General features: G+C 42.5%; 1 protein-coding gene across 10 annotated transcripts in view; it reads right to left on the bottom strand.

The window, feature by feature from the left end:
* The window catches only part of LOC146969645 (adhesion G protein-coupled receptor L3), a 208633-nt gene that overhangs the window by 96617 nt on the left and 84099 nt on the right, over window positions 1-27917 (bottom strand). For 6 of the 10 annotated variants that reach the window (XM_085760140.1, XM_085760145.1, XM_085760146.1 and 3 more), the window contains exons 4-5: window positions 16303-16412; window positions 2449-2462 (exon numbers count right to left, since the gene is read on the bottom strand). In XM_085760140.1, coding sequence (XP_085616266.1) covers window positions 2449-2462; window positions 16303-16412 — 124 coding nt within the window. The remainder of the gene's footprint in view (window positions 1-2448; window positions 2463-16302; window positions 16413-27917) is intronic. The other 4 variants (XM_085760141.1, XM_085760147.1, XM_085760143.1 and 1 more) reach the window with 1 other exon arrangement.

Below are 27917 nucleotides of genomic sequence, written 5' to 3'. Positions count from 1 at the left end.
AACCATACCCTTATACTGTGGTCAGATATACTTTCAATGCAGCACTGATCCCTACACAGTTGCGGCTTTTGTAAAAGGATACTTCTGATTCACTCTCTGATCCTTAAGGCAATTAGCTACAGTGTCATTGAATGAACACAGCTAGAGCTTGTGGGGAGAGGTGAATAGATTAATTGAGGGTTATCACTTCTGATTTAATCCAAATCAGAGGGTGTTATCACAGGCTGACTTACCCACATGCGCACAAACACGCACTTACTTAACTTCTCTTCAGATTGTTTGTTGTTTTTTTCCCCTTCCAAATTAAACATAATTGCACCAGAAAAAAAAAAAAAAAAGATTAAATTATTTTCTTCATTTAAACACTGTGCTTATTTCTTAATAAATAGTATTAAACATGCAAACGCAAAACTAAAAGATTTTTATAAATAGCTTCAATTATCGGCCGAGGCAGCTTTTTAGGAGGAAGAGAACGAAACGAAAGGGAAAAATACAGTAATTACATCATCTATATAATGATTGCCGGTCCATTATTTCATTCACATGACATTTTTAGTCTGCGGCATGATTTACGACACCGCACACGGTAAACTAATTATATGTGAACTGGTTTGTACTCAAATCTGATAAAGCTAGGCCAAGGCAATACAGCTGGAGCAGGTCAATAGTGGGCTCCGTTTGCGAAAGCTAATTTCTGCTCATTATGGATTATCTGAGACTGAGGCAATTGTAATTTTCTGTCTCCCTAAAAAGATGACATCTGGATTCAGGGCTGCAATGACTAGAAATCCATAGTAGCTCATGGATTTAGATGAATCTTTAAATTTTTAATAAACAAATAAAATAAACACAGGCTGAAGTGCAAGTCTGATAAGGTACAATAAATTATTCATACAGTGGAGTTTGCCTTTTTTTCCCACAGGTTTGGGCTCAGAATAAATCACAAATACAAACAAAGTGCATGTGTATTTGTGTATTTGTGTATCTGTGTGTGTGTGTGGAGGCTCCTTCCGCTGTAATGGGCCAGAAGCCTGACACAGCGCTGACAGGTTCTAGCCGCAGATCCGTAAAAGCTGCGTGCGCCGAGGAGGAATAGGAGAAAGAGACAGCGAAAACAGAGGCTTCTTCCCCCGCTTGTAATCTCTTAAGATTAAACATGTTGTCTACCTGCAGGTGAAAAATGTGGCAAGATGCGTCCCGTTGACATAGCGCCTCAGCACACATCTCAGCGGTTGCTCTGCTAAATGCTAAGAGGTGCTGTTTCTACGGCTGGAGGAGGAGGAAGAAAAAAAAAAAAAGAAAAGAAAAAAGAAAAAAAAGGCAAGATGTGCTGAGGTACAAGGTCAGAGTGGGTGAGGGTTTGTGCTGGCGGCACGCAGGACTCTGAAGAGGAGGTTGTAAAATATGCTTTCTTAAGGATGTGTGAGCGCAGGGATGGAGCAGCAAATGACAAGATATTAGAGGGAGTAATACAAAAAAGCAATCATGGCTTTCATGGGGAATTGACAGAAACTGCGACTGCAGCGGCGCAATCGCTTCCAACAAAAAATGTTTTCAACTCTCCCGTCACCTTCATTTCTCATTCTCTTTGCCACACATTTCAGAGGTACGTCATTAATTAACGGCGTCTTTGAGACTCAAAAAAAAAAAAAAAAATTTACTGCGTAGCTGTTAAAGCAGAACTCTCGACTCTGGTTTAATGATTCCCTTTTCCTCATCTTTGACTTCAATCCAGCTTTATATTTAACATCTGACAAAGGAGATGTTTTCCACTCGCGCAATAAAACACAATGCTCCTGGGGGCGCCAGTGAAGATTTAGCATATGTTCTGCAAGCATCACGCACTGCTGATAAGGTAAGAATATGACTACTGCTATGATCCGTCTCCCAGTATTGGCTGGTGAGTCCCTGAAGGTTATAGCCATCATCATGTTAGAGCCATAATCAAAAATGCTGACAGCTTATTGGACAAGTTATTGATCACTCTGTATAGCCCTCTCCTTTAATATTATGCAGCTGATAAAGCAGAGCTGGAATAATCTTCAGTTATTACAGGAAGGAAAAACATCAGAGTTATGGGATTTCAGCGATGAGCTGGCCTGTAGTGACCTCACTGGTCGAAAACGATTATATATATGTGGCGATGTCAGAAGACTTGATGAAGAACAAGAAATGAAGTAGGAGATGCTTTAGATGCTGCAACATGTACATATCAGACACAATAATAATCATGCTGGTTTGGGTTTATTTATAATAGACTTTCTACAATTTCATTTTCCCCATGAATGACATGTTAGACCACATCGATGAACCACATAATGAGAGTGATCCCATAAAAATGCCTGAACCCGTCACCAAAGGAGATTTAAAAACAAAAACAAAAAGCAAGCATATACCCCAAAATGAATATGCAGGTGAAAAATGAAAAGTTGTTGGCATTTAGTTACCTTTTTGTTCCACTTCTATGTTTAGGCATGAAGGGGGGAGAGAAAGACAGAAAAAACAAATAAAGAACAGGTTAATGGTGTGATAACTGTCTTTATTCTCTAACAGTCACACAATAGAACATCAGGTTAGTGGAGAGAAAGAAACTGCATCACACACTCCAGCCTGCAGGAAAAAGACAAGATCAATCAGGTTTTAAACTGTTGGAGATGGCCGAGGGATGGGAATGTGTAAAACAGATGCACGGCATACGACTTTTTCCATAGTCATAAAAAAAAAAACATTCAAACATATGGTTGCAAGCTTTTCAGTTAAAAGGTACAACTAGAGGGGAAAAATGGATGAATGCAAATAGGGTCCATATCACACTGTGCAGTGTTGTGGTCTCAAACCGATACTCCTCTATCATTTATCATCTGACTGATGAAGCTAGCATATCACTACACACCTCTATTATGAGATAGCATCAGTGGTGGAAACCTGTGTGAATTGATTTCTTTTTGTTCAGCTTGGTGCAACAGAAGTAACTGAGAAACACCTCAAAAAGCCAGGATGGCTAACATCACGCAACACCGAGCAACACCAGCTTTATTTTGAAATCTACCTGGCAAATCTAAGACTATAGTGTTCGATGTTTTCTCGCCTCCACCACCACTAGTCATATCTGATGTTTTAGCTCATAAATGTCCCATGTTAACCAGCTAGCGGCTCTAACTCTGCTCCTCTGGCGGTTGCGGCGTGTACGGTGGGGTTTGCAGCATTTCACTCTGAAAACATCTGACAATACCAGTGAGAATGAATCAAACCATTATTGTAGAAGATCATAAAAAACTAAACAGTACAGAGATCTTGGAAGAACTTGGAGGTAAATCTGTATTCTTTAATGAAACACGTATTTGATTTAATTTGAATATTGCCACTTCCAAGTGAAAAGTGAGAGCTGTTTCGATTCTACAACTCAAGTACAACAGTAAGTACACTGAAGGCCTGTTGAAAAACCACTTAGGCTATTACATCTTAACTCTATATATATATCACTTCCACTGTGGACAGGCTTTCTATGTCAGTCACGGCGTTTTGCTGGTCTCTTCCATTTGTAGCAGGGGTTAGCATCCGCCCAGCAAGCCTGCTCCTGTCCCTTCCCCTCCAGTAATCCTGGTTCTAATAAGAGAGGATTAACCTCTGTTACCAGGGCTTACAAGAGTCTTCTCCTCCAAATGGAGAGTGCAACCGAGTGAGGTATGGAGGTCAGTGGGTAGGCGTCGGTGGGGGGGGAAGTTTGAAAGATGGGAAAGTTATTAGAGGAGAACAATATTAATGCGAGGCAGTGAGCCAATGCAAAACAGAAAAATGAGGTGAAGCAGTGTCGGGCGGAGTGAAAGGTGTTAGGGAGGGGAGCTTTCAACAAGTGGTGTGTGTTTGTCAGATCATAAAGCTACAGCACGGCACCTCATCAACAGCAAATACTCCAGCTGCCATTGAAACACCATAAGTCCAAACCAGGCCTGAGCAACAACAGAACAGCTCCGGGGGCTGAAAGCTCAACCTGCCATTCAGGGCCGTTGTATAGGGGAGAAAGGTGATGATAATTCTAGGGGCCCAGCGCCCAGTGGGGCACATAAAAAAACCCCAGTAGTCTAATCTTTGTATGACTGAATTATTCTGCGTAAGACCCTGACTAATACTCATATGCAGTACACTGTAAAAACTCAATATCTTTCCAAGAATATTTGTCTTATTTCTTGTCCAAATGTCTCATTTCTAGTCATAACTAATCTCTTTCCACTTAAAAGAAGACTCATTACCTAAAAATGTACTTGTTTTTAGATCATTTTCACTTAAATTCACGATAAATAGAAAAATCTGCCAGTGAAAGGAAGTTTTTTGTGCTTGTAATAAGGAAGAAAAACTTGCTCCACTATCAGATTTTTTCTACTTATTCCAAGTGAAAATATGCTTGAAAGAAGTAAAAAGTGTCTAAAAACAAGCTACTTTTAATATGATGTGTCTTATTTTAAGTATAATGAGATTTGTTTTGACTAGAAATTACATTTTGACTAGAAATAAGACAAATATTCTTGCTAAGATACTTGAGTTTTTGCAGTGTAATGCTGCATTAGCATCAAAACAAAGAAGGCTAAATAAAAAACGATAATACATATACGTAGTCTAAGAAAAAAAAAGGAAAAGTTAGGGGGAGGGGCCCACTTTAGTATTCTTTAAGGGGGCCCAGAATTCCTAGCAACAGCCCTGCTGCCATTACTGGTGACTCAGATTCGCCAATACCTGGGGAACCGCATGCGGACGCCATAGATCAAATCAAAGCAAACTGCCAAAACGTTGGGGATCGAAGCCTCTTCACCTCCCGTGAGCAACAGCCACACAACAGGGGGCCGCGGGGGGGGGGGCGGCGTTTCTGATTGAGCGGTTGCTAACAGTGGCGAGGGGAGAGGAGGGTAATGATCTATAGAAAAAGGCATTAGCGGCGGGGATGTGAGAAGTGGTATACGACGCAATCGCCGGGGGAGATGGGGTGAGGAGGAAGTAAAAGGATGTGGATGAAATCCCCCCCCGACAAGGAAACGTGCCACTCCCAGGGCTACACGCAGCATCTGGCCCCCTCGTTTGACACCAACGCCACGCGGCAAGGTCGTCGCTCAGATCACTCAAACCTATTTGTCCACGTCAGGTCCGATCATGTATCGCTACATACGCCGCAGAGACGGACGCACCGGCCGCACCGGCCGCCCATATCCTACTTCTGGAGATACAAGGCGAGCAGCGAGGGGAAAAGGCAAGAGTGAGAAGGGGAATTGATTCATTTGAAAAGCTTCTTTACTCCACCCAACCACCCCCATTGTGACCTTAATACGATTTTGGTCACGGCTGTCACTGAGTAACTAAAAAGCACTTAGCTCTCTCATCCTTTTCTCTCTCTCTCTCTTCTCCTTGTCCCCTGTCTGGTGTCAAAATATGCCCATGAATTCAAATAAAAAAAAGTAGTTATTTCGGAGCTACTCTAAAAGGGTTACATCCAGAAAAGAAACTCATCTCATTCACTGGCTCTGATGAAAAAACTTTATGTGTGTGCTTCTGCCCAAAAACACTTGAGCCTTTTTTGTTGATCATCAAGGACACATGAGGACAATTTAATGGATTATATATACAATAGACAGTTCAGCATGTTCCTCCGTTTCCTTTCTCATCCCACTAAGACTAACAACAGGAGCTTTTTACTCGCTGTCCACTCAGATGGAGACCATCTGAAAGATATACAAAATGCAGATAATGGAGACACTCTAGTGAATTGTGTGATGGTGATGTTAATGCTAATCACATTGCTCTCAAACACACTGTGCTTCAATGAAATCAACTTTAAAAACACTGAATGAGGTGATGAGCTTATTATTTGAATAAGAGTTGATGAGTAGTGAGTGGCTCTCTAATTTTAAAAGTAGATATGGGATTGAGAGAAATTTTGAAAAAAAAAAAATTAATGATAATAAATAACAGTTCCAAAATGGTTCTAGGGGCCACACTCAGAGCTGCAACTCCAGCTGACAATTGAATTTCGACAATTAGTTGTCACCAATTTGATGGACGATCGGTGGAATCTGTTGCCTGATCCATCACTCCGTTTTGGCGGTGACAGTTGGACGCACCATCAAGACTGAAGAACGTCTGCTGGGTTTTTTTTGTTTAGATTTTTTTCCTTGAGGGAGAAGATAACCAGCTGTGACTATTCTTCTTTGGATGCCAAAGCAAACCAGAAGGAGAGAACTCCATCAGTGACAACGAGAAAAAAAAAAAAGAAAAATCCAATAAATTCCTTAATAAATTTTCAGATCTCCTGGGTTTTTCAGACTGGCAACAGTTTGATAACTGGTGTGTAGATTCACCATGGAACGAATGTGCTTTTTTACCAACACCCTGCCTGCACACAATAACACCTGGAAGCAGCCAATACAAACAGACTTATCTTTTAGCCATTGAGAAGCTCCACTGGGGCTGTGTGGGGGGTTAAAATGCTGATCCTTCACTTTCCAACACAGCTAGCTACAATGATCTGGAAACACCCAACACCTCTAAATCAATACATTATCTTTCATCTAAATTACCCCCCACCCCCTTTTTTTATTATCAATCTCTCAGGTTGGTTTTCTGTAAAGTAAGTGTTCTACCAGGCCGCGGTTAAGGTGAATGAATCCAGTGGCCGGGTTGGAGCCAAAACTGGCAACAGGTTTGGGCAAAAACAATAACTGGCTGATCCGTGTGCATTCAGCTTGTAACAGTCTGGCTGCTCGCTGGTTCACCCTGCCAAACACAAAGCTGGAAAAGGCGACACGGCCGCTTCTGCGGCTTATCTAATTGGTCAAGCTGTTGTAGCAAATTTAATAAGACGAACAAGCGACCTACATGTATGGCTTCCCCTTAAAATAACACATTTCCCTGGTTATAAAGGAATGCAGCAGCTGCTCATTACAAACCAACAAAAAACTTACAGTAAATGCAAAGAAAGAAAAAACTGGTTTGTGTGCACGTAATTCAGCTTAGACAGTGCACGTAGTGTAAGCAGGAAATGCTGGGAGTTACAACCATACCTCGCCCTGTAGAACTGCAGATTTATAATGCAGTCTATTTGTTCAGATAATGCATAATTTCCCATATCATTTTCACCGGAGCAGTGGCTCTGCATGCTCATTGTAGTCTGCTGGCTGCTTAAGACACATACAGAGCAGCTAACAATGGAGACCTTTAGCTGCTGTGAGCAAAGACCCCGTCATGTGAGCGGCAGCCGTATGGATTTTCATTTGAATAATTAACGATTCCCAATTTCACACTAATGGTTGAGAGGTATCAGAATGGTATCATTAGCCACTAATAGAGATTCATGGCGGAATGGCTGCAATATTTTTTGCAATATCCACCCCCACCCCACCCTCCACCCTCCCTTCCTTCCTTCCTTTCTTTTTTTTTTTTATTCCATTCGCTCTCTCTCAGCCAAGGAGTTGCAGAGTGCAAACCCCTTAACTCCATCCCATCAGCTTTTTAATTAATGACACAAATTACGGGGCTTTGAATAGCATGTGCCTAAGGATGGGGGAGGACACGCAGGCTACCATCTCTCTTTCTCTGAATTCTCTCCTCGGCTCCTTCATTTTTTTTTCCTATCATTTCCCTCCGCTGGTGCTCATGAGTCTCCCATACCATCATTACAGGTTCCATTTCTCAACAGCCCTCTTTTTCTTTCAACCACTTGTCTGCTTCTCTTTGTGCTCCCTTCTCGTACTTATTCAATCTCCTCCCTGGTGTCTCCTTTCCGTCTCCATCACGTCCTCTCTCCTTCCCTCCTACTGGGAAGCAGCTATGCTATCTTATAACCTTGACAATGCAGGATGCTAATGCGCGTGTGCTCGTTCTTCTGTCTGCGCGCACACATGTTGGCATGCGTTATGTGTGTGCGACGTGTGTGTTTGTCTCTTTTTGAGGGACAGGTGCAAGGACTTGGCGCTCATCCAGACTGCTAACCCACGTGGGACCAGCCAACAGAGGGAGGAAAAAGACAAGTGCGGCCTAGGCAAAACAAAATTAAATACATTTTTGTGGAACGTTGCAAGCAACTGGAGCAGAAATAACCTAATTGCACCTTCTAAAATATGTCTTGATTTTCAAGGACCTTGAAATTATGGAGGAGAACAGAGGAATATTAGAGGTGATGGGTGGGGGGTAGGTGGCTGGATGTGGTGGAGCACCCGGTGAACAAAGAAAGAAAGAAAAAAAACAAGGAAATGGAAAAGGAGCTTTGATTAGTAGGGTGATCATTAAAAGGAGAGACCCCCTGAAGAGACCAATCTCTAATTAGTGCTATATCCTCGACACTTGGCACCCCAACAAGTCTTTTAGACGTGTGTGGGTGCACGTGTGTGTGTGTGTGTGAGTGAGTGAGTGAGCGAGCTGGTGGTGGGGGGGGGGGACATGGAAATAAAGGCTGCGCTTGTGTCGCATAAATGGAAATGTTTATGAACATTTCTGGAAGCTTGTAAGAGCATTAATTCCGATATGTCACAGCTTTTTTTTTTCTTTCTTTTGTCTCCACCCGTGAAGAAACAGGGGGATGATCCTGCGTGTACGCTGCAGAGCAAGAGTGCAGCTGCTACAGAACAAGAACCTGATAGATTACACCGCCTTATATAGCCATTAGTGGGGGGAAACAGTTTCCACATGTCCAGATTCACCTCGTTCATACCACCATTTATCCACACTGGTAATCACTGCGCAATTATCTCCACCTCCCAACTGGGAAAATAAAGCTCCATCTTTTTTTTCCTCCTCTAGAAAGACCATTGTTAACCCCCAAAACAGCCTTTATACGTACCACACTTTCTAATGTGTAAACATTATGTAACAGTAGATATGTAACTTGTATATTATCTAGCAGGTGATAAAGCTGGACTGTTTGCTAACTTTTTTTTATTAATTGTATGAGACTGTGATCATATTACGTCATGTATAAATGACTTGTTTCTCACAGATTCTAATTAAAAACACTGGTCACTGCAACAAACACTAATTGAATTATCTGAGATATTCTCCTCTATCAGCCATTTGTGATACATACATTTAGAAACATAATGACCAAAATGTTTCTATTTTATGATTTTTTTTTGTCCCTGTCTGCTCCTACATCACACACTCTCTACTCTCCCTCCTCTGCACCCAAAGGGAGACATTTGTACTTTTAATAGTTTTTTGCTTTCTTGCTTGTGCCCCAGTCTGTGCTGTTAGTCAGTCGGCAAGTCTACTATTCCCGTCTTGGCCCAAAGCCAATAAAATGATTTCACTCAAATTTTGTGTAACAGTGGGAGTAACATCACCATTCAACCACAGCTGGCCAGCAGCTGGCTGCGCTGTGTCCCACAGATCTTATATAATATGTCTCCTACTGCCGCTGGCTTGGAAGCTATAGAGGCCATGTTTGTTTACTTTGTGTTTCTGCATCTCTGCAGCAAATCAGCATGCTGACTGGGCTGTCCATCAAACACGACGCAGACACGCCCACTCAGAGGCTTGGGGGAAAATGACTAGTTCTATATATACACACACATACTGTCTAAATAGATATATAGATACATATATAGGCTGTGTGTGTGCGTGTGTGTGTCTGCAGTTTCAGAGGAATGTGTTGTGACACAATCAATCCCTGCAAAATCAGGCGGTGACACTGCTGCAAATCTGTCGGTGTGAGATATGTGACAGAAAGCCATGGTCATCAGAGCTGGGTGCGTGGGTCTGGGAGTGGTCAGCTGTCACTGAAGTGATGAGATGGCATCACACATGGAGAGAAGACGAGATGGTCACTCAGGTGGAGGGAGGAAGAGCAAAGAGAAGAAGAAGGAGGGGAAAAAAACCCCACACTGTCTGAAGATGCAGGGTAATGCTCACTGGCATTCAGCGGGGAGCGAGAGGGGGGAGGGGTGTGGTTGTGTGATGTATCTGCTGTCACGGTGCTGACTCCCACACTAGACCTGATGAAGGTGGATTGGGGAGCTCAAGGGCAAAAAAGCCACTGAACTTCCATACAATCTGCTTAGCAGATTTACCGATAACGCCAAATAGAGTGATCTACTCTCCAAGAAGCTTAAAAGTTGCAGAAAGATTATCCGGGCAAAGAGAACCGCCTGGGTGCTTGTAAGGTAGAGCGCTGATGATGTTTGAATACTAAGTGTGGGCAAATATCAAAGCGAATTTTCATTCGAGCATCAGCTGAGACATCTTTTTTTTTTCTTTTGTTAATCTAAAAATCCTTAGATGTGTGTGCGGACATGAGGCGGACTGATCAGACACAGATTTACGGGGCATAACAACGATCACAGCCGTGCAGTCCCATCCTGGTCGCACAGGTGCTGTTTACCTTAGGTGTGACCACTGAATAACAGGCCCTGTAATCACACAACATTATGCCCCAAAACTGCATTGTAAATGATATCCATGTGTAGAGCATCAATTTCATGGCTTCACCTGCCAACACAGAAGGACACAGAGATTGGTAGCAGGTGCTGAGCAAAACTTGCCAAAACAATCTATTCCATTATTCGATTAGGCCCCCTCCTGAACCTGCAAACGCTGTTATTATTAGCAAAATGAATTAAAAACAAATTAGGTAAGTTGGAAATAAAAGAGCACATTACATGGCAAGTTCAAATGAGGAATGAGGCTCAGGATTACGGCGCTCCCTTCAAATCAGGAAAATTGATTGCATGATTATATGCCCTGGCTTAGCTTCCCAAAGCGTGAGCCATATCTGACAGGGCTGAGCTGGATCCCACTGTGTGAGGCAGGATTCTACATTGTCCTTATTAGCTACAAACAGTGGGGGGAACTAGTGGCTTATGTATAGCAACAGCCTGCCAGCAGGTTTTCTTCCTTTGTTCTCCCACTCCCTTCTTGTCTCTGCCTCGCCGTCTCTCACTTTCCCTCCACTTCATCAGCTGCACACGCCGAAGTGTCGCTTTTGAAAAGTGAACTGAACAAGCGGTTCCCTGGCAGGACGTGCAATTAGCCCCTACTGTAAGTCTATTTTATTTTGGGGGGTTTTTGGAGTGGAAGGTGAAGGTTTTGACCGGTCATCTGGACAAAATGAGTCAATTTGCAATAGAAACTACACAAAGAGCTACGTCTAATTACTGGAAAGAGGTGGTTGACTCAGAGGAAAAGGACAAAAAGAGAAAAAAAAGTAACAGCAAGCTTTCAAGTTCAACAACAGAGAGATTTTTTTCAGCATCAGGACATGGCATCACCACTTGGCTTTCTGGTGCGACGACGAGCCGGTGAGGCCACCGAGTGCATGTAAGCGCTTCATTACCGCCGACGAAGCCAGAGCGGCAGCGTGTGGGGGGTTTTGGAGGGAGAGACACGGTTGTGGCGACCCCTCGTGAGCTCAACCTTTAGGGAGGAGCTGTTAAAAAGGCAGGGAAGTTCCACGGAGAGGAAGGCAAAGGCTTTAATAGGGCACTGAGAGAATAGCGGAAAGTCTTGGGGGTGAGAGGGCGAGGCGGAGACAGATGTCAGCCAATGGAGCACAGTCATGTTTATGAGTCATCATAAAGGGTCAGCACATTACTTCTGCCTGAGGGTAGCCTTACTAATCTGTAAAGTGCATGGGGGAGCATGCGCACATAGCACTACTACAAAGTAGAAAGAGTACTCTGGCAGATGACAAATGAGTTAGTGCAGATACTCACATTCCTGCTATATATATATATATATATATATACTGTATACACACATACACATACACCGGTAGATACAAGCAAATTGTATTCAGCTCAATGTATTATGCACAATACAAGATGTATCAATTGCTGTTTTTATTGTTGCACCTTTTTTATTTATCAGCGCTGCTTTGCCTTTCTCATTCTTCAACGTGATGCTATTTCCTCAACACACAACTCATATCAAATAATTATCCAGACAGCAGCTCAAATGAAAAAATATGATGGATTGCCACTGCGCCGTGACACCGCCACACAGCACGGGGCGCACGGCGACACTCTTAGTGGTAATTGTAACATTTTTATCCCATTACAACTGATGGAGCGGATCAAATTGCAAATTAATAAAATCAATATTGTATCTGCGGCATGTGTCCATCGATTTAGCACACTCCTCTGCCATTATTAATGCCGTCTCCGGTTGTGCAATCTTGCCCTGGCTTATAAAAGATACGGAAGAAGTGAGCGGTAATCTATTCGGAAAAGGGAAAAAAAAAAAAAGATGCTCCGCAAGCAGAATGCAGAAGGTGGCAGGGACGGGTGAGATTGCGGCACCACGAGGAAACAGGTGGAGCAAATAGAGGAGGGTGGGTGGAGGAGCAGTGAGAGCACTTAAAGGACAAAATCTGAGTGAAAAGAGAGGGATACTTGGGAGAAAAAGAGTATTAGGGAGAGCCTGTCAGTGGAATACAGAGTCCGGACTTGGAGCGCTGAAGGAGAGTTGGGAGTCACGGGTGGCTGCTTCTCTTATTAAACAGTCAGATCCTTCACTCTGTCTCAAGAACTCAGCAGAGAGACTGGTGTTAAAAGCCCATCCACAATTGAGCTGTTTTGTGAAACCATACCTCTAACACCCTGATGATTTGTCACCAATTACTAACCAGTTTGACCTCTTTTTTTTTAAAGGTAGATATCAACATGCTTTGTCAGTTGAGCGGATTATTAATTATGTAAGATCGGTAAAGTTATAAAAAATTTAAGCGAGACACAGCGACACAAAGCTCTGCCTCTAAAATGTGGCTCGTTCCAGCCATAAGGATCTGATTGCTTCCTTTGGGAGGTAAGAAGATAGTCCACTGGGCGGTCACAAATGAATTGCATTCACACCCTGCCATAAAATGCATCTCGAAATGCGTCTCCAGTGACCGCTAGTGATTACACTTTGGTTCCCCACTCAAGATACAAATAAACGCCTACATGACTTCTGGAATGTTTATGCGCTGCCAGCAGAATTTCTTCTTTTTTTTTTTTGTGCTACTGTACGATCGCTCTGGGCAAATAGTTATACCACACAAGGTGCAGCCGTTCTCCTCCCCAGTGCACCTCTAATAGGCGTCCCAAATGTTAGAGCAACAAAGCTGCCAGAAGCACTTTTCCAACAGTATTGAATGAACGTCCAGTGTTTTGACTTGGGCTTTTCTGGAGGAAGATGAGGATATTATTAGAAATGAACGCGGAGGTTGGAAGTTAAGGCAGATGATGGGAATGGGGATGGATCCGGACGAGGCAGCAGACCCAACATAATGTGATAAATATCCCCAATAAAGGACATAAGTGGCCTTAAAGCAGAAGTAAGTGATCCGGTCGTTTTGGCTAACTTTTTGTCAGCCGATGGAGTTAGCAGTCCCCGCCCTCGTCATGGATCTATTGGTCCTCGTCCCTGCGTCACCACATTCACGCGCATCCCTTGGCTGCACACACAGCCCTTCATGCCGTTCTCTCTCCTCATTGGATAAAGCTTGTAGGATACAAGGAAGTATACAAGAAGTTTTCTCCTTGGCTTACAGCAGAGCAGAGTGACTGACAGACCCGTGTTTCGGACCAAACACTCTATATAAGTGATTGCTGTCGGAAGATAGAACTATTTAAGACTTATATTAACACAAACATTCAGCTTACTTCTGCTTTAAAGAGGAACTATGCTACATTTTTACCTTAATCAAACAGCTTTGCAGTATTTGTGATGGTTAAAGCAGAAGTAAGCGGAATGTTTGTGTTAATATAAGTCTTAAATAGTTATATCTTCTGACAGCAATCACTTACATAGAGTGTTTGGACTGAAACACGGGTCTGTCAGTCACTCTGCTCTGCTGTAAGCCGAGGAGAAAACTTTCCTTGTATCCTACAACCTTTATCCAATGAGGAGAGAGAACGGCATAAAGGGGCGGTCCTCTCTGTGTGTGCAGCCAAGGGATGCGCGTGAATGTGGTGACGTAGGTACGAGGACCAATAGATTCATGACGAGGGCGGGGGCTGCTAACTCCATCGGCTGACAGGAAGTTAGCCATAACGACCGGATCACTTACTTCTGCTTTAAATCAATGACTTGTAACTTGTGACAGGGAGAATGGAGGCTCTCTGTCTTCCACCTATAGCGTCTCTTGGCCAAAAACCGACCTTGTAAGATCAGAGCCTCCGACCCGGTGTCCCAGCTCTCGTCTCTGCGACACCACGACACAAACGCAGTACATAACCCGTCATATCTGTTGTTTATGATGGATTAGATTACACAAATATACACATCATAACGTATATGATATAATGTTATCCTTCGCTCCATGGATTGATTTCTTGGCGGCTTCGTTAAAAAACAAATGCACAAAACAGCGAGAGCAGAACAGTGGAAAAGCGACCGGACATGCAAAGTTTCCCTTTAAAGATTTTAAGAGTCACTCCTGCATCAGTTCCTAGAAATGGAAGTCAAGGAAGTCAACTGACTGGGAACGCTGAATTCCCGTCAGACAGGAAGGCGAGTCCTTTCTGTCGCTGAGGTCAGGACGCACCAGCAAAAAAAACAAGATTCAGCAGTGGACAGATGACACTTTTGCAATAATGTTCACCACATAAATTCGGAAATGAGACATCATTTTGCTTGAGTGGAAGTGACAGGATCAGAAGGGGATGGGGGTTATAACCCAAACTAGTGGGTGATCAGGAGGAAAGTAAATCTGGATTGGGCAAAACAAGATAAAATAAAATAAATAACCCCAGTGCTGTTCAAGAGCTTTTTGGCGACTTGATTAAAGTTGTCTTCTGCCCATTACAGGTTAGCTACTGTATATGCGCTGGACATGGACATCTGAGAGAGACACTGACACTGGGTGGCTGAGATAGTAAAAATGTGGATACTGCAAAGAGCCAGGTATAAAGGAGCCATCTGTCAGCTCTGGATCACAGGTAGAAATGATTTTTTTTTTTTTTACTTCCCAACATGAAAGCTCCTGTCACGCAGACTACTGAGGCGGCCACGTCAGGACATCAAATGTTAAAAAAGGAGGAGGTTTTGATTTGGAATTAGGAGAGTTCACATGGGCCCAGCAGCTGCAGACTACGCAGATAAAAAAAAACAACAAAAAAAAAACCCATGAGTGAATATTTCCACTTTTATATCGTCTCGGGAGAAAACTGTGCAATATGTCGGGATTTTGTGCAGACATAATTATTCTGACTTTTCAAAAAGGTCACGAAACACAACGCCGGAGGTCATACGGCAATGTCCGTTCCACTTCCCCCGGCCTCACCTGGACTTCCTCTCTGCATGCTCATCCTGTTGCCCCCATGCTGATCCGTCCAGTCCCGGCCCAAATGTTTCCCACTCGGGTCATGAGACGGTGCTGTTTTATCATTTCTGTTTTCTCTTAACCTGCCACTCTAATCAAACCCTTCTTTATTTACTCCTGTCAGAAATGCCTCGGTGGCTTGAAACATTAACTGGCATCCAGCGAGCTGAACTGAACTGGAAAACAAGTGCGTTTCATTTTGATGAAAGTCAAACAGCCCTTTCTTGCCGCCGCACTAACAGAGACACGACATGATCAGACATGATTCCTCAAAGATATTAAAAGTGCTGTGAACTGGGGGAGCTGATGGGAAGGTTGTGACAGGCACCATCTAAAAATGAAACGCAGCTAATACTATCTCTGACTGAATACATTAATGGATATGCACTGTTATTCCTTTTAGCATTTTGTTGAAAACACTATTCCCCACACACACACGCAGCAGCGTCACTCTGGCTTACAAATCCACATCAGTCTCAAATTATTTGCCCGCCGTTATCACTTTAAAATACGGTATCTATGGCGTGTACGTGGGATTCCTTTAGTTTATCATCAATAAATTACACAACCAATATTCCACAGGGGATGTTCGATGTGAAGATGGCGGGATGCTGACACAATTGATGCCGTACGGGATGAGGAAAATGAAGAAAACGTTAATCTCCTGTCGGTGGCAACAAAAGACTTGAATGACTGATAAAGAAAAGGGGAAAAAAATGTGGCGTCAATGGGAAAACGCTGCATCACACTGATATGCTGGATTGTTTTTCACATATAAACAACACTGTCAATAATATTTCCCGTAATCACACAGGGTGTTATGTTATCACTCGTCTTCACATCTCCTCCTGCAATCGTTATCCGTCCCGTTACGATGGATGACACATTTGATATTTTGGACATTTGGAATATTACTAGCATAGCACGTTGACTGTGTTGTTGATGAGTCACTGCTGTTAATGGGAGTGATGATGGGTAAGGAGTGTTATTGTGAGTGTGAGAGAGACTGGAGACTGAGTACGTACTGTAAGGTACACATTCATACTGGACTTCCAGGTATTTGTAGGTTCCGGGACAGGGGTCGGGAAATACATCCGGTCCGGCCACCACAGCACACTGGGTCCGGTTATTACATCTGTAAACACAAGGAAGGTCATTTCAGTTTAAAATGAACAAAGCACAAATATCAACCGCACACAATCCCATCACTCTGATTGGCCGCGGCATAGAGCACATTAGTAAGATTGGTGGTTAATGAAGTTGAAGATTATGAAGCTCTAGTGGTTATGAAAGAGATCCATCCATCCAGTGTGTTCTCTTTGATATATATGAACTGAGTCAGGATTTCTTTATTTGATATTTTAAAGGACTGATCCAACACTTTTACACATCAGCTTCAGGTTAACTGACTCAGATATTATGACTCAACCTGTAAAATATTGCAGTCTGGCAAAAAAAGAATAGTGCTTAAGACAGACATTAAAGACCCAATGAAAAGACACTGTCCAGTTGCCCTCAGTTGCTTTGTCTTTGATCTCGTATTTAAATATGACTCTTGTAAGTCCCCCAGCTTTATGGAAGTGCACCACTAAAATGACTGGAGGAGCGCTTTTAGCCAACAAGGACCAGATGAGAGGCCAGAGTGTAGAGACGTACAGTGGGGTCAAGTGCTTTAAAGACCTAAGAGCTCACAATATACAGCATACCTCTGGTCGACAGTCACTGATTATTAGGCTTCACTGTATTCACATTATTATCATCATGAGTATTAGTTTCACTATATTTTCCTGTATTATAATTGAAATTCTCAATGAGTAGCAGCTATTACAGCTTAAAAACAATGAATTCAGGGTTATGAATCCATTATTGACACTGTCAATGGATTTAATTTGTGTTTTAATAAAGTGAGAAAACACATCATAATGCATTGAAACAAATAGGCCTATATCTGGAGGAGTTGGTTGCTGTGTATTGGTTTGTATAAGCTGTTTTAAGAGGTTTATGTAACGTTGCCTTACACTGGATTTATAGTCAAGCACAGACTGCAAGAAAACAGGACTTAGTTTCCAACACCACCCAGATTAAGGCAACAGAAGTGAATACACAGGGATTGTGCACAGGAGCAGTGTGAGTGTGCGACATGATGAAGTTCACTCGTTTTTTGTTTTTTTTTTCCGTTTTTTTCTCCAAAGGTTCAGAAATCAGCATGGTGGTTAAAACCTGTCGAGGAGTAAAGGTGAAAGTCGTACACCTGCTGTCAGACTCTGAAACCAGGCACAGGTTACACTGCTAATACCGCATGATGGATGGTGGCAGCGGTGCAGTGGTGGTGAAAGGGGGTGGGGGGTCAGTTGGGGCGGGGGTGGTGGGGGGGGGGGTTGTAGACACAATCAACTAAGTGCGAAATCGGCTCTAACGTGAAATGTAGGTCTTCATTAAAAAACACAATTACAGTGCCGGTGGTGTTCTCATGTGCCATTTTGGTTTTGGCAGTCATCAATCAGAGCCCCACTTCATATGCACAGAGAGGGCCTCTCGCTGCACATAATAGCAACACTTATCTCACAACATTAACTCTTACACATTTTGTCAAGTATTGATCTGTCCGCGCTCTGTTTGCGAAGCTGAAAAACAGGATATGAAGGTTGGTCTGGTCTGAGCTTCTTCTTTGAGCTGCCTGCTACACTACACAGCATCGCCATCCATCAAATCTATACTCATTCAGCACACTACCATTATCTCACAATACATAAAAAGGTATTTATTCCGTCGCACGGCCGCTCACAGTGTAAGTCTTGTGAAGGTCAAGGCGGGGTCTGACACAATGATTCATACGCCACAATTAAAGGATTCTCTACACCTTAATTAACATTGATTGGCTGCCGACTAATCAATGGAAACCAGTGAGGGACAAGCAAAAAGGGGCCCCATCTCATTTCAAGCCAGGCCGGTAATGAGATATGGTCTGCCGAGTCTCTCCCATGTGAGCTTTATGGGTTCATGAACCCGGCCTCACCCTCCCTCACCTTCTGTCACTCACTCACTCACCCGCGCTCGGCTGTCTGCGGCCTGCGAAGAGTTAATTCCCGGGCAGTTAAATGCCAGTCAAATAAATAAGGAGGTCAAGCTCATGAAACTGAGAAACAATTACAGAGGCATGCCTCCTCGTCTCCTCATCTCCGCGCCGCCGCCCGCCGCTGTCTCCTCCTCGCCACCACGTTGCGGTTTATTCTGTTTAGAACCGGGAGGGTTTTGTAATCAGCGGCTGAGAACACAAGTTAAGATTAAGTGTCACATAGAATTAGACGCGAGATGGATAGAGGAGATGTAACTAGCCAGAGGTTGAGGCGGAGACACAGACATGGACATATGCACATGCAGTTCAGTGGCTAACAGCCTCCATGTACATAACTGTTCCTCTCTGTTTGTTAAAACAGAAAACTGGACAGCTGAAATTCTGAAATGGACAACTCAAATATATTTTGTCGACAATCCTTCCTCTAGAAGTCAAGCTGGGACCAAATCTACAATTTTAATCACAGATTTTAATAACTTCCTCTTGAGGGATTAAACATCATAATGTGTATTTACCGTGGATTGCAAACTTAATCCCAAGCCTTAACATCAATCTTGACCCACATTCAAAAAATCCCCTTTATCACTGCTCACTGCTGTGCATTTTTACCTCTGCACACACAGCAACAAATCCCCCCCCCCCACCCCTCTCCCCTCTCAGATCGGTTTTCCTGTTAGTGTCCTGAAGGCACCTATAGGCATTGTGAGGGAATAAAATAAGGTGGAGAAATAATTACAATTAAATGTATTAAGCACAAATCAATGGCGGAGTAGGTAGAGGGAATCGATCGTGGGAGAAGCTGCCCACGCCACGTGCCGCGACGACTTCACAATTACCAATTAGGGGGGGTAATCAGGATTTCATCAGACACTTGGCTCTGATGGAGCCCCTTTGAACCCGGCAGGTGGGGGCGCGAGGGAGGGAAATGGATTCCCTTTGACTGATGTGTTCACATATGTATGCAGTTTACATCCGCACTATAGGAGGAAGTACTGTAGACAGCAGGTGGTTGGATGGTTCTGCCGGCTACACGGACGGAAGCGCCGGTTCCACGAGCAAACGATATACAAGAGGATACATACAAAGCCTGTTAATTCTAGTGTTACCAACTCACTACTAGACATACAGTGACAGCAAACGATGAAGGATTACACTGTCGTCTGGATGAAACACTCTACATGAGCGAAGATATTAAAAAAAAAAGGACAAAAAACTTGATTTTGCTATTTCCGCCCACCGACGGCACCCTTCCTATCAGGATTCTGGGTTTTCCTCCCTCGGAGCTTTCCTTTTTCCCTCCTGTTCCCTCGTCTGCTGTTTGTTATAACTGGCAGACTGGAGCTCAGACTGCCAGCTGACAGGGGGAGATGTGGCACAAAGCACCACAGCCCTATGTAAGCACTAACTGTAATCACTATAATCGCTGGCTGATCCCACTGCTGCCTCTGATGGCAGTATGTGGGTTGAGTCACTCAGTCTGCTGACCTCTGACCCCGCAGGACCAAAATAAAATAACATGAATGAATGAGTGAATCAATCAATCTTTGAATAAGAGAAAGAAAACAAAAAAAAAAGCCCAAGATAAGACAGGGAGAGTGTAGTTTCTGTCAAAGCTGGACAGATTTGTCCACATCGGAGAGTAATAAAAGACAAATGCTTCAGTGATTTATATCAGGAGGAAAAAATACAAACCAAGTGGAGGGAGAGAAAGGTTTTTAAAGTTCAGGTAGGGAAGAACAAAAAAGAAGAGAATCGCAAAGCTGTGCTGAATCTGCTTCCAACATGCCAAATTGCTTTGAGTGATTTTCCATAGAATCCATATCAAAGAAGTTTGCCTGGAGTAAGTCAAATAAGAAGGGAGACGGTTCAGCTGGCGTTCTGCACGGAGGGGACGTCTCTGGAGTTCTCCCTCACTTCCTATATGTTTGATGAAACAGTCCCTGTCAGGGAGCGCAAACTCTCCATTTGCTTTCAGTTAAGAAGAGCAAACACATCCAAACTGCCTCACCTCCAAGAAAAATACACACACACACACACACACACGCCGCTATCAGCTCTCGTGTTAAAAAGAGAAAAGAGATGCACGCCGGGGCGCTTCAGGGACCGAGGGGCGAGCGCCCAGACAGAGTGCATGTTGGTATTGTTTTGTTTTATGTGTACAATGCGGTGTATGTGTATGTGTGTGTCTCTGTGTGTGTGTGAGGCTGTGCACACACTTGTAAGAGTTTGTATTTGTAAGAGAGGAGGTGGAGGGGAGTGTGAAGGGATGGGGGAAAAAAAGAAAACAGAAAAAAAAAAGTGAGGGATGGGTCAATATCCACGTCCCTCTGTTGGGACCCATTACGCTTTAGTGATGGTGTTTGCCACCCATGGGCGACTTCATTCATTATCTTTCCAAGCTCCACGCCGCAGCATCCATCTTCTCTCATTCAGCCTGTCTCATGGAGCAGCACAAAAAAAAAAAAAAAAAAATCTTTAAAACTCCCATGAAAAGCTCAAGAAAAAATAAAACACTACAAGAAGAAGGGAAGCTCTGGCCTTGAACACTCTGCATTTCGCTCTCGAGTCAAACCGAGAAGTATTAAAGGGCAACAGCTGAGTGTCAATTAGTGCAGCTCCTTTACAGAAAGAGGAATTATCGGTTGAGGTCCCAGTGGAAGCCTATTGTTCACGTAGAGAAGCTTGTTAAGGAGCGTATGTATCAAGTTTTCTGTTGTCGAGCCGCCGCAGAGTGTAATATAATGTATCTTTTTATTCACAATGTTCCAATTATTTGGAGTTACTTTTGAAAAGATACCCCAAGCTGGGGATTATCAAATAAACTCTAACAACCATGCTAATGCTCTCTAAGTGCTCGGGAGGGTTGGGGCGCGTGCGATTGAATTCACGGAAAACCAGCGCTGATTTTGTTAACTCCTCCTGTACAAGCACACGGATCACCAAACCCAACGAGAGGCGCAAGGAAGGGGGAGGGAGGAGTGAAAATATTTGGTAACACTTTACTTGTCACCTATCTTTATAATGCATTATAACATACAATGAGCTATAACGCAGTTGTAGCACTGTTTAACTATAGTTAAACGATTGTAATCCTTTATAACAACAGTCATAACATACTATAAAGCATTTTATCATGACTTATAAGGTCAGGTATTATAATACGTTATAACTGTTAGTAACTCGCTGACAATGCCCACATCGATAATGCATTATAAATATACAATGTGTTAACTGGCTTATAAACGTGTATAACTATCATTAAATTATAAACACTCATGAATTATCACAAGGCTTTATAACAATAAGCATAACCCAAATGGTCCCGATCAAGAGTTTACATACCCTCAAAGGTTTGGTTTGATAATATACAGACGGACCGAAATGGCTACAACACATCTGTGACTTGTTTGCCAGTAATTTGTGTCTGCGTATAAAAAGTGAGATTCTGGGCTCTTGACAAACACCTGCACATTTCATCCACTGCTGACTTTACTGGATTCTGAGCGATGGGGAAAGCAGAAGAACTATCAAAAGACCTGAGGGAGGAGATTGTTCAACTTTATAAAACCGGAAAAGGATACACAAAAGATATCCAAAGATTTAAGGATGCCAATCATCGGTGTTCAAACTCTTATAAAGATGTGGAAATTGAGGGAAATTGAGGGGTTCTGTTGATACCAAGACAGGGTCAGGTATAGGCCAACAAAAATTTCAGCCACAACTGTAAGGAAAATTGTTTGGGATACAAAGAAAAAAAAACACAAATAACTTGAGCTGACATCCAGGCTTCTCTAAGGAAAAGCAGTGTGGATGTTTCGAGATGCACAATAAGCAGGCATTCGAATAAAATTGGGCTGCATGGTTCAAGTTGCCATAAGAAAGCCATTCCTATGCCATGCCTGTTTAAAATATGCCAAACACCTAAAACTTCTGGAAAAAAGTCATTTGGAGTGATGAGACCAGTCATGTTTTCCTTACAGAATGGTACACATTTTACAAAATCTGCCAGGGGATGTAAACTTATGAGCACAACTGTATACTGACTCCACCATTTTTACACATCAAAGCCCGTTTACAGGTTGTAAGGAGGATTAATGAACGTGTGTCATCGAAGACTGCAGGTTTGAAAGTGAAAATAAAAGGAGTGGAACCAGAAAGAGGTGAGTTCTTTAGCCAGTTGCTTACTTTGAGGCTAGCAGCAAGAAGCTACTTAGCAACTAACCTGTAGGTGGTTTCTGATGCATTCTGGGTGATGTAGGCACCAAGCAAACAATATCTCTGGTCCTCTTCCAAGTGGGGCATATTGGGAAAATGTTTTGTAATAGTATATGTAATAATATGTAAATATGACACGGACAAATGCAAATATAAACAACCTGAGCGTTAATGTGCTCTATACTATAAGGAGATATATAATATATCTATATATAGAGTAGGGATACTTTATTCATTGAAGTGCTTTATTGGACACAAAGTATAAAGTCCTTTTTTTTTTGTTAAAATCATGGCAGTGGACCACCTTATTGTATTAATATTACAGTGACTATATTATACTGTAGATATAACAGTCAATGGAGAATTTTTGGATATATATCTTATGTTGATATATGGTATTTATGTGGTGTTAAAAACAACAACATATGCCGAACCAAACTGAAAACCGTGACGACAAAACCGTGATACGAACCGAAACATGGATTTTGTGAACTGTTCCACCCCATAGGAAATATAAAGGAGACATACCAGTTCAGCAAACATGAAATGCCAGTCAGCCTCAGCAGACATTACGCCTGTTTTAGCCATTCTCTGTGTTAGATACATGTTCAGCCTGCACAGAGGTACTTCACACCTGTATACAGGAGAACACCTCTAACCAATAATCTATAAATACTTACTTTATTCTACTGAGTCCACCTGCAAAATTCAGTCTTGTGTTTGAAAGCTACATCTTGTTTCCCAAAACACTGAGGGAGCTGTTCAAGGCAGATTAAAAAAAAAGCTGCGAGAGGAAGACTGGAAATGAATGTATGCAACATACATTGAATGGCCGAGTGTGGGTGTGGAGGATTTAACATGAATCACTGAAGGGGCTCACTGTTCTCGAGTGCTTAAGATCACGGAGTGTAGCGCCGCGCAAACACAGATGAACACGTACACGTTTATTCCAGCACACTCACGCACACACACCTCCACATTCAACAGATGATCGATAAACGTGACGGAGAGACGACCGGATTTGAGATTAACACATTGCTGCATCTCCTGCCTACCGGGGTGGCATTAGCAACATGCCACAAACCCAAAGGGGAAAAAAAAAATAAAAATCATCAAGCTCTGTCAGACTGTTTGCACAAACACTATGGTGACAAAACATCAGCCATATATATTTTTTATTTTCACAGGATTAAGTGTGTGGAACTAAGTAGAAATGAATAAAGCACAGAGTGACTGTTCAGCAGGGAAGATGGAGTGTTTATGTGCAGGAGCTATATGAATGACCTTTATCAGGCTCTATTAAGTATGGAATAAGAGTTACATTAGGAGTGGTCAAACAAAGGTCAAGACTGATCATCTCTCATGAACTTTTCTTACATAAATTCAGTGCTAGCCCCCCCCCCAAAAAAAAAAGAGAAAAAAAAGAAGAAGTGAGCATCTTGAGCTCGTTTTTTCCCTCCTGACAAGCGTAATCCCTCTTAGCCATTCACACAGATTAGTAGCTTTCATAAGATTTTTACATCACACAGTTTTCCCTCTCTCTAATATTGTATTTGGGAGATAAGCTGCAGTTCACCCCAATGCAACAACAAGCTGAGGGGGAAAAAAAAAAAAATCCAGTGGCTGAAAAGCGCCACGACTCTGGATGGAGGGAGATGATGAACTGGAACACAGACTTCTGGAGGATTTGAAAAATGTAGAATTCATACTGAGAGGTTCCGGGAGTGGGGGGGCGACATATGGATTGGTCCACGAGGTCCTCCGCCTGGATCCGAGCCGAGAGACGACCTAAAGCGAAGCGCGAGCTCGGCTTGATAAACACACGCTGGAACGAGTGGGCACTTTCTCCGAGGTGATGACAAAAATAATACTTTGTAACCGAGACGAGAGCTCATGCTTGTTTATGGCTCGGAGTGATGGATGAGACAAATATAAACAATGGTCGCTGCGTTTTTCCTCCTCCGATTCGCTCTATTTGTACGTTCACCCACCGACCGAAGATGGAATCCGATACACGGCACTTTTTTTTATTACCACATCCTTTAACAGCAGGCATGAATCCACTGCTATTTTCAGAGCACTTTAGAGGCTGTATATTCAATAATGTGTGTTCAACAGTGTCAACTACATGAAAACAGTCTGCAGGGAAAAGACTCGTGTCTATGGCTGCGGTCACTAAAAGTTCAAGTTGCAGGCATTTAGTCCTCCAGTCGATTGAATGCAACACAGCAGCAAAACCCACAGGTTTCTTTTTTCTATCAGCGAGAACATTTAACACATACCACATTATAATTACACATCTACTTTAGCTCTTCATGTGTTCATTATACTTTTTCCCAGTAATTTGATATAATTATCCAACATTAAGAGTTGTTTTAGAGGTAAATGCAGAGACTGCTTGCGGAAAAACTGTCCCTGAAGGCAACGCACAGCAGCGGGTTTGCATGAATTTACCTCTAAAACAACTCTGTCTCGTAACGTTCTGTTATTATCTCATAGCGTGGTGAATGTGCAGGTCACAACTTGTCCACCAGAGTGTTTTTGGAGTTGTTGGATTGTGTATTTGATGAGTTTGATGAGGGAAACCAAGAAAGCTCTGAGCAGCTCACGGCTCTGCTCCGCCGTTCGAAAAACAGCTTGCACCGACAATTAAAGGAAACGAACCTACTGCTATGACTATAGCGATTATGGCAATGGGCCAATTTGACAAAAATGTTGAACTATCCCTTTTACAATATACTACCATGTAACAATCACTAATATAAATAAACCATGTAAATATCAATGTATGTGTGCTGTGTTGTAATTGTAAACACCATATAATGTTGCTTTTTGTAGGCCGAAGAGAAAAGAACCAGAAGAGCGAGTTGCACAGATTTTTCTGGACTGTTACTTTGTCAGACAAGGCAGAAGGATTCAAGGGCAGGTCACACAAAGGTTACGACCTCAGGGGATGCACTCCTCCCAGGATGAGCGCTGCTTCTTAGAGGGGAATGCATTTACTTCAGGTTGGCTGCTCTTCTCAGTCGGGTTTAAACCAGGGGATGTTTCGTGGGAGCGGAGGAATTTGAACTGACACCGCTAAGACCGATGAGCTTTAAACACGTCGTTAAGAGCACACTTAAAATACATGTGGACTTACATCAAGACAAACTAAAGAGTCTAATTTATTAACAAGACTGATTTTTACCTGTTATATTATCTCTCATAGGATAAGATATGATTTCCTATTGTATTTGTATTTGTATATTATATTAAAATACATTGTAACACTTTATAATAACTACACACTATCAAGCCTTAGCTAATACTTAATTCATCATTTAAAAACCATATTTCCTACATTGATACTAATTAGTGTGCAATTTATTAGCAATTATAAACGTTTTTAAGTCTCGATTAATTAGCTCATCTATAATAAAACGTCTATTAACACGCTCACTAACCATTAGTCCATGTCTAAATCATTGCATGTGTAAAGTGCAGCATAAATCTACTAACACGCACAACAGTGCATTCATCATTTACTCACACTTTGTAAAAGATATAATACTTGATTTATATATCTGAAGCCTTCATCAACTGAGTATGAAAAATAATCATTAAACACATTATTAACTGATGCTTTATAGTGTGTAGTCATTATGAAGTGTGTTACTAAATAACAGCTAAAACAAAAGATAATCCAATGTGTTTGCAGAGCAGTGAACAAGCTGTTTGTGCAGACTAGCATACTGTCTGTATCTACACACCGTACGTTCTGCTGCTTTTGTTTTTTTGTTGGTTTTTTTTTCGGTTAAAAATACTTGATTGTATTTACATAAGCCCCTGTGACGAGGAGGGCCATTGTAATTCCTAAGCAGAGAATCCTGAATAGGACTGGGGCTCTTGTTATTTTGATGGAGCAGTAATCCAGCTGCAGACAGATCAAACTTGCTCCGCTCGCCTCTTTGAAATTAATCCATCTCTTTTGGTGCCACAACAGGTATTAGGTGATGCAATTTTTCTCTCCACCTGAAAGGTCAGTCCGTGATTCTGCACATGCTGTCGACATCTATCTGGCTGTGTGCACCGAAATTCCATTAAAGTATAAATTTGGCGCATGCTGGGGAGTCCTTGGGGAGTTTGATGCCTCCAAATTCAACATGAAGGAAAGTCCTGATGTAAATAAATCCAGCAGAGCTGCTTTAATAGCATGGAGTGCAGCTGGAGTTTATATTACAGATGTATTGTTTAAATTATGCAAAGAACACTTGGCCCTATAAGATAATTAATTTAGAGGGAGTGTTAGAGTTCAATTGTATTCTCTCACACGCTGATAATATACAACCATTCTTTTCCAACACAATAGCGCTCATGTAATGAATCCTCTCTGACATCAATGCTCGGCCCTTTTTCATACATGCATTCACATGTACAGCTTATCTCTGCTTTCAAGGCTGGGACTCGGAGAGTGGCCGTGTGGAGCACACACACAGACGCACACAGACGCACACACACACACACACACACACACACACACACGAGTGTCTGTCTCAAAAGGGCAAAGATAAACTTGGCAGAACAATCCTCAGCCCCATTTCCTTGGATGTCTGCAGATACACATCTTGAAAATTTCGCAGCTCCAGAAGAGAGTGAAGAACAATGTTTTGTTTAAACTTGATAGTGATTCCAAGTTCTGCCAATATTAGTTTAAATATCGCTCTGGCAGACTCCTTCCTTCTCTCACACACACACGCGCTGAACCACGACCTTGTAGCCAGCGTGAAAATTCCAATAAATAATGCATCATCTGCACTCTATTTTCTTTGTTTTATACTGTGAATCAACTGAATCCGCCGCTAATGTTTATTGAAATAATACAGTTTCCACACAGATGATCGCTCGTTATTGCCGCATTTACACTGCGGTAACAATTAGAAAAAAAAAAAACTGGCTGGGGAGCAGAGCTGTGTAAATGATGTTATCATGCACACAGACATGTATGATTTAGATGATGCAGCAGCCACGACAAGTGACTGATTAAAACGCCAGCTCAAGGATTCTGTCATTACACCCCCTCCCCCCCCCTCTCCCTCCCTCCCTATGACTGCTCCCATTCAAGACGAGGCGGACGGGGATTTCTGACAACTTAGCATACAAACTGTGACAGTTCATAAGATCCAATATAGAAGGATTCTCTGATCATTTCCCATGAGGTGGCCGTTCCCCTTCAGTTGTGATCAGTAAGTAACCCGTCAGTTGTCTGGGAAGCTTTCCATTTCATTTCATACAGCGAAACACACTGTTTAGCAACTGCAATAAAAGTCTCGACCTGGAAACCGATTGGAGGCTGGATGTGATCTGTAT

The sequence above is a fragment of the Trachurus japonicus genome, chromosome 18, assembly GCF_045865225.1.
Source record: "Trachurus japonicus isolate A0001 chromosome 18, Traja_1.0".
NCBI lineage: Eukaryota > Metazoa > Chordata > Actinopteri > Carangiformes > Carangidae > Trachurus > Trachurus japonicus.
This window is presented reverse-complemented; position numbering and strand designations above follow the sequence as displayed.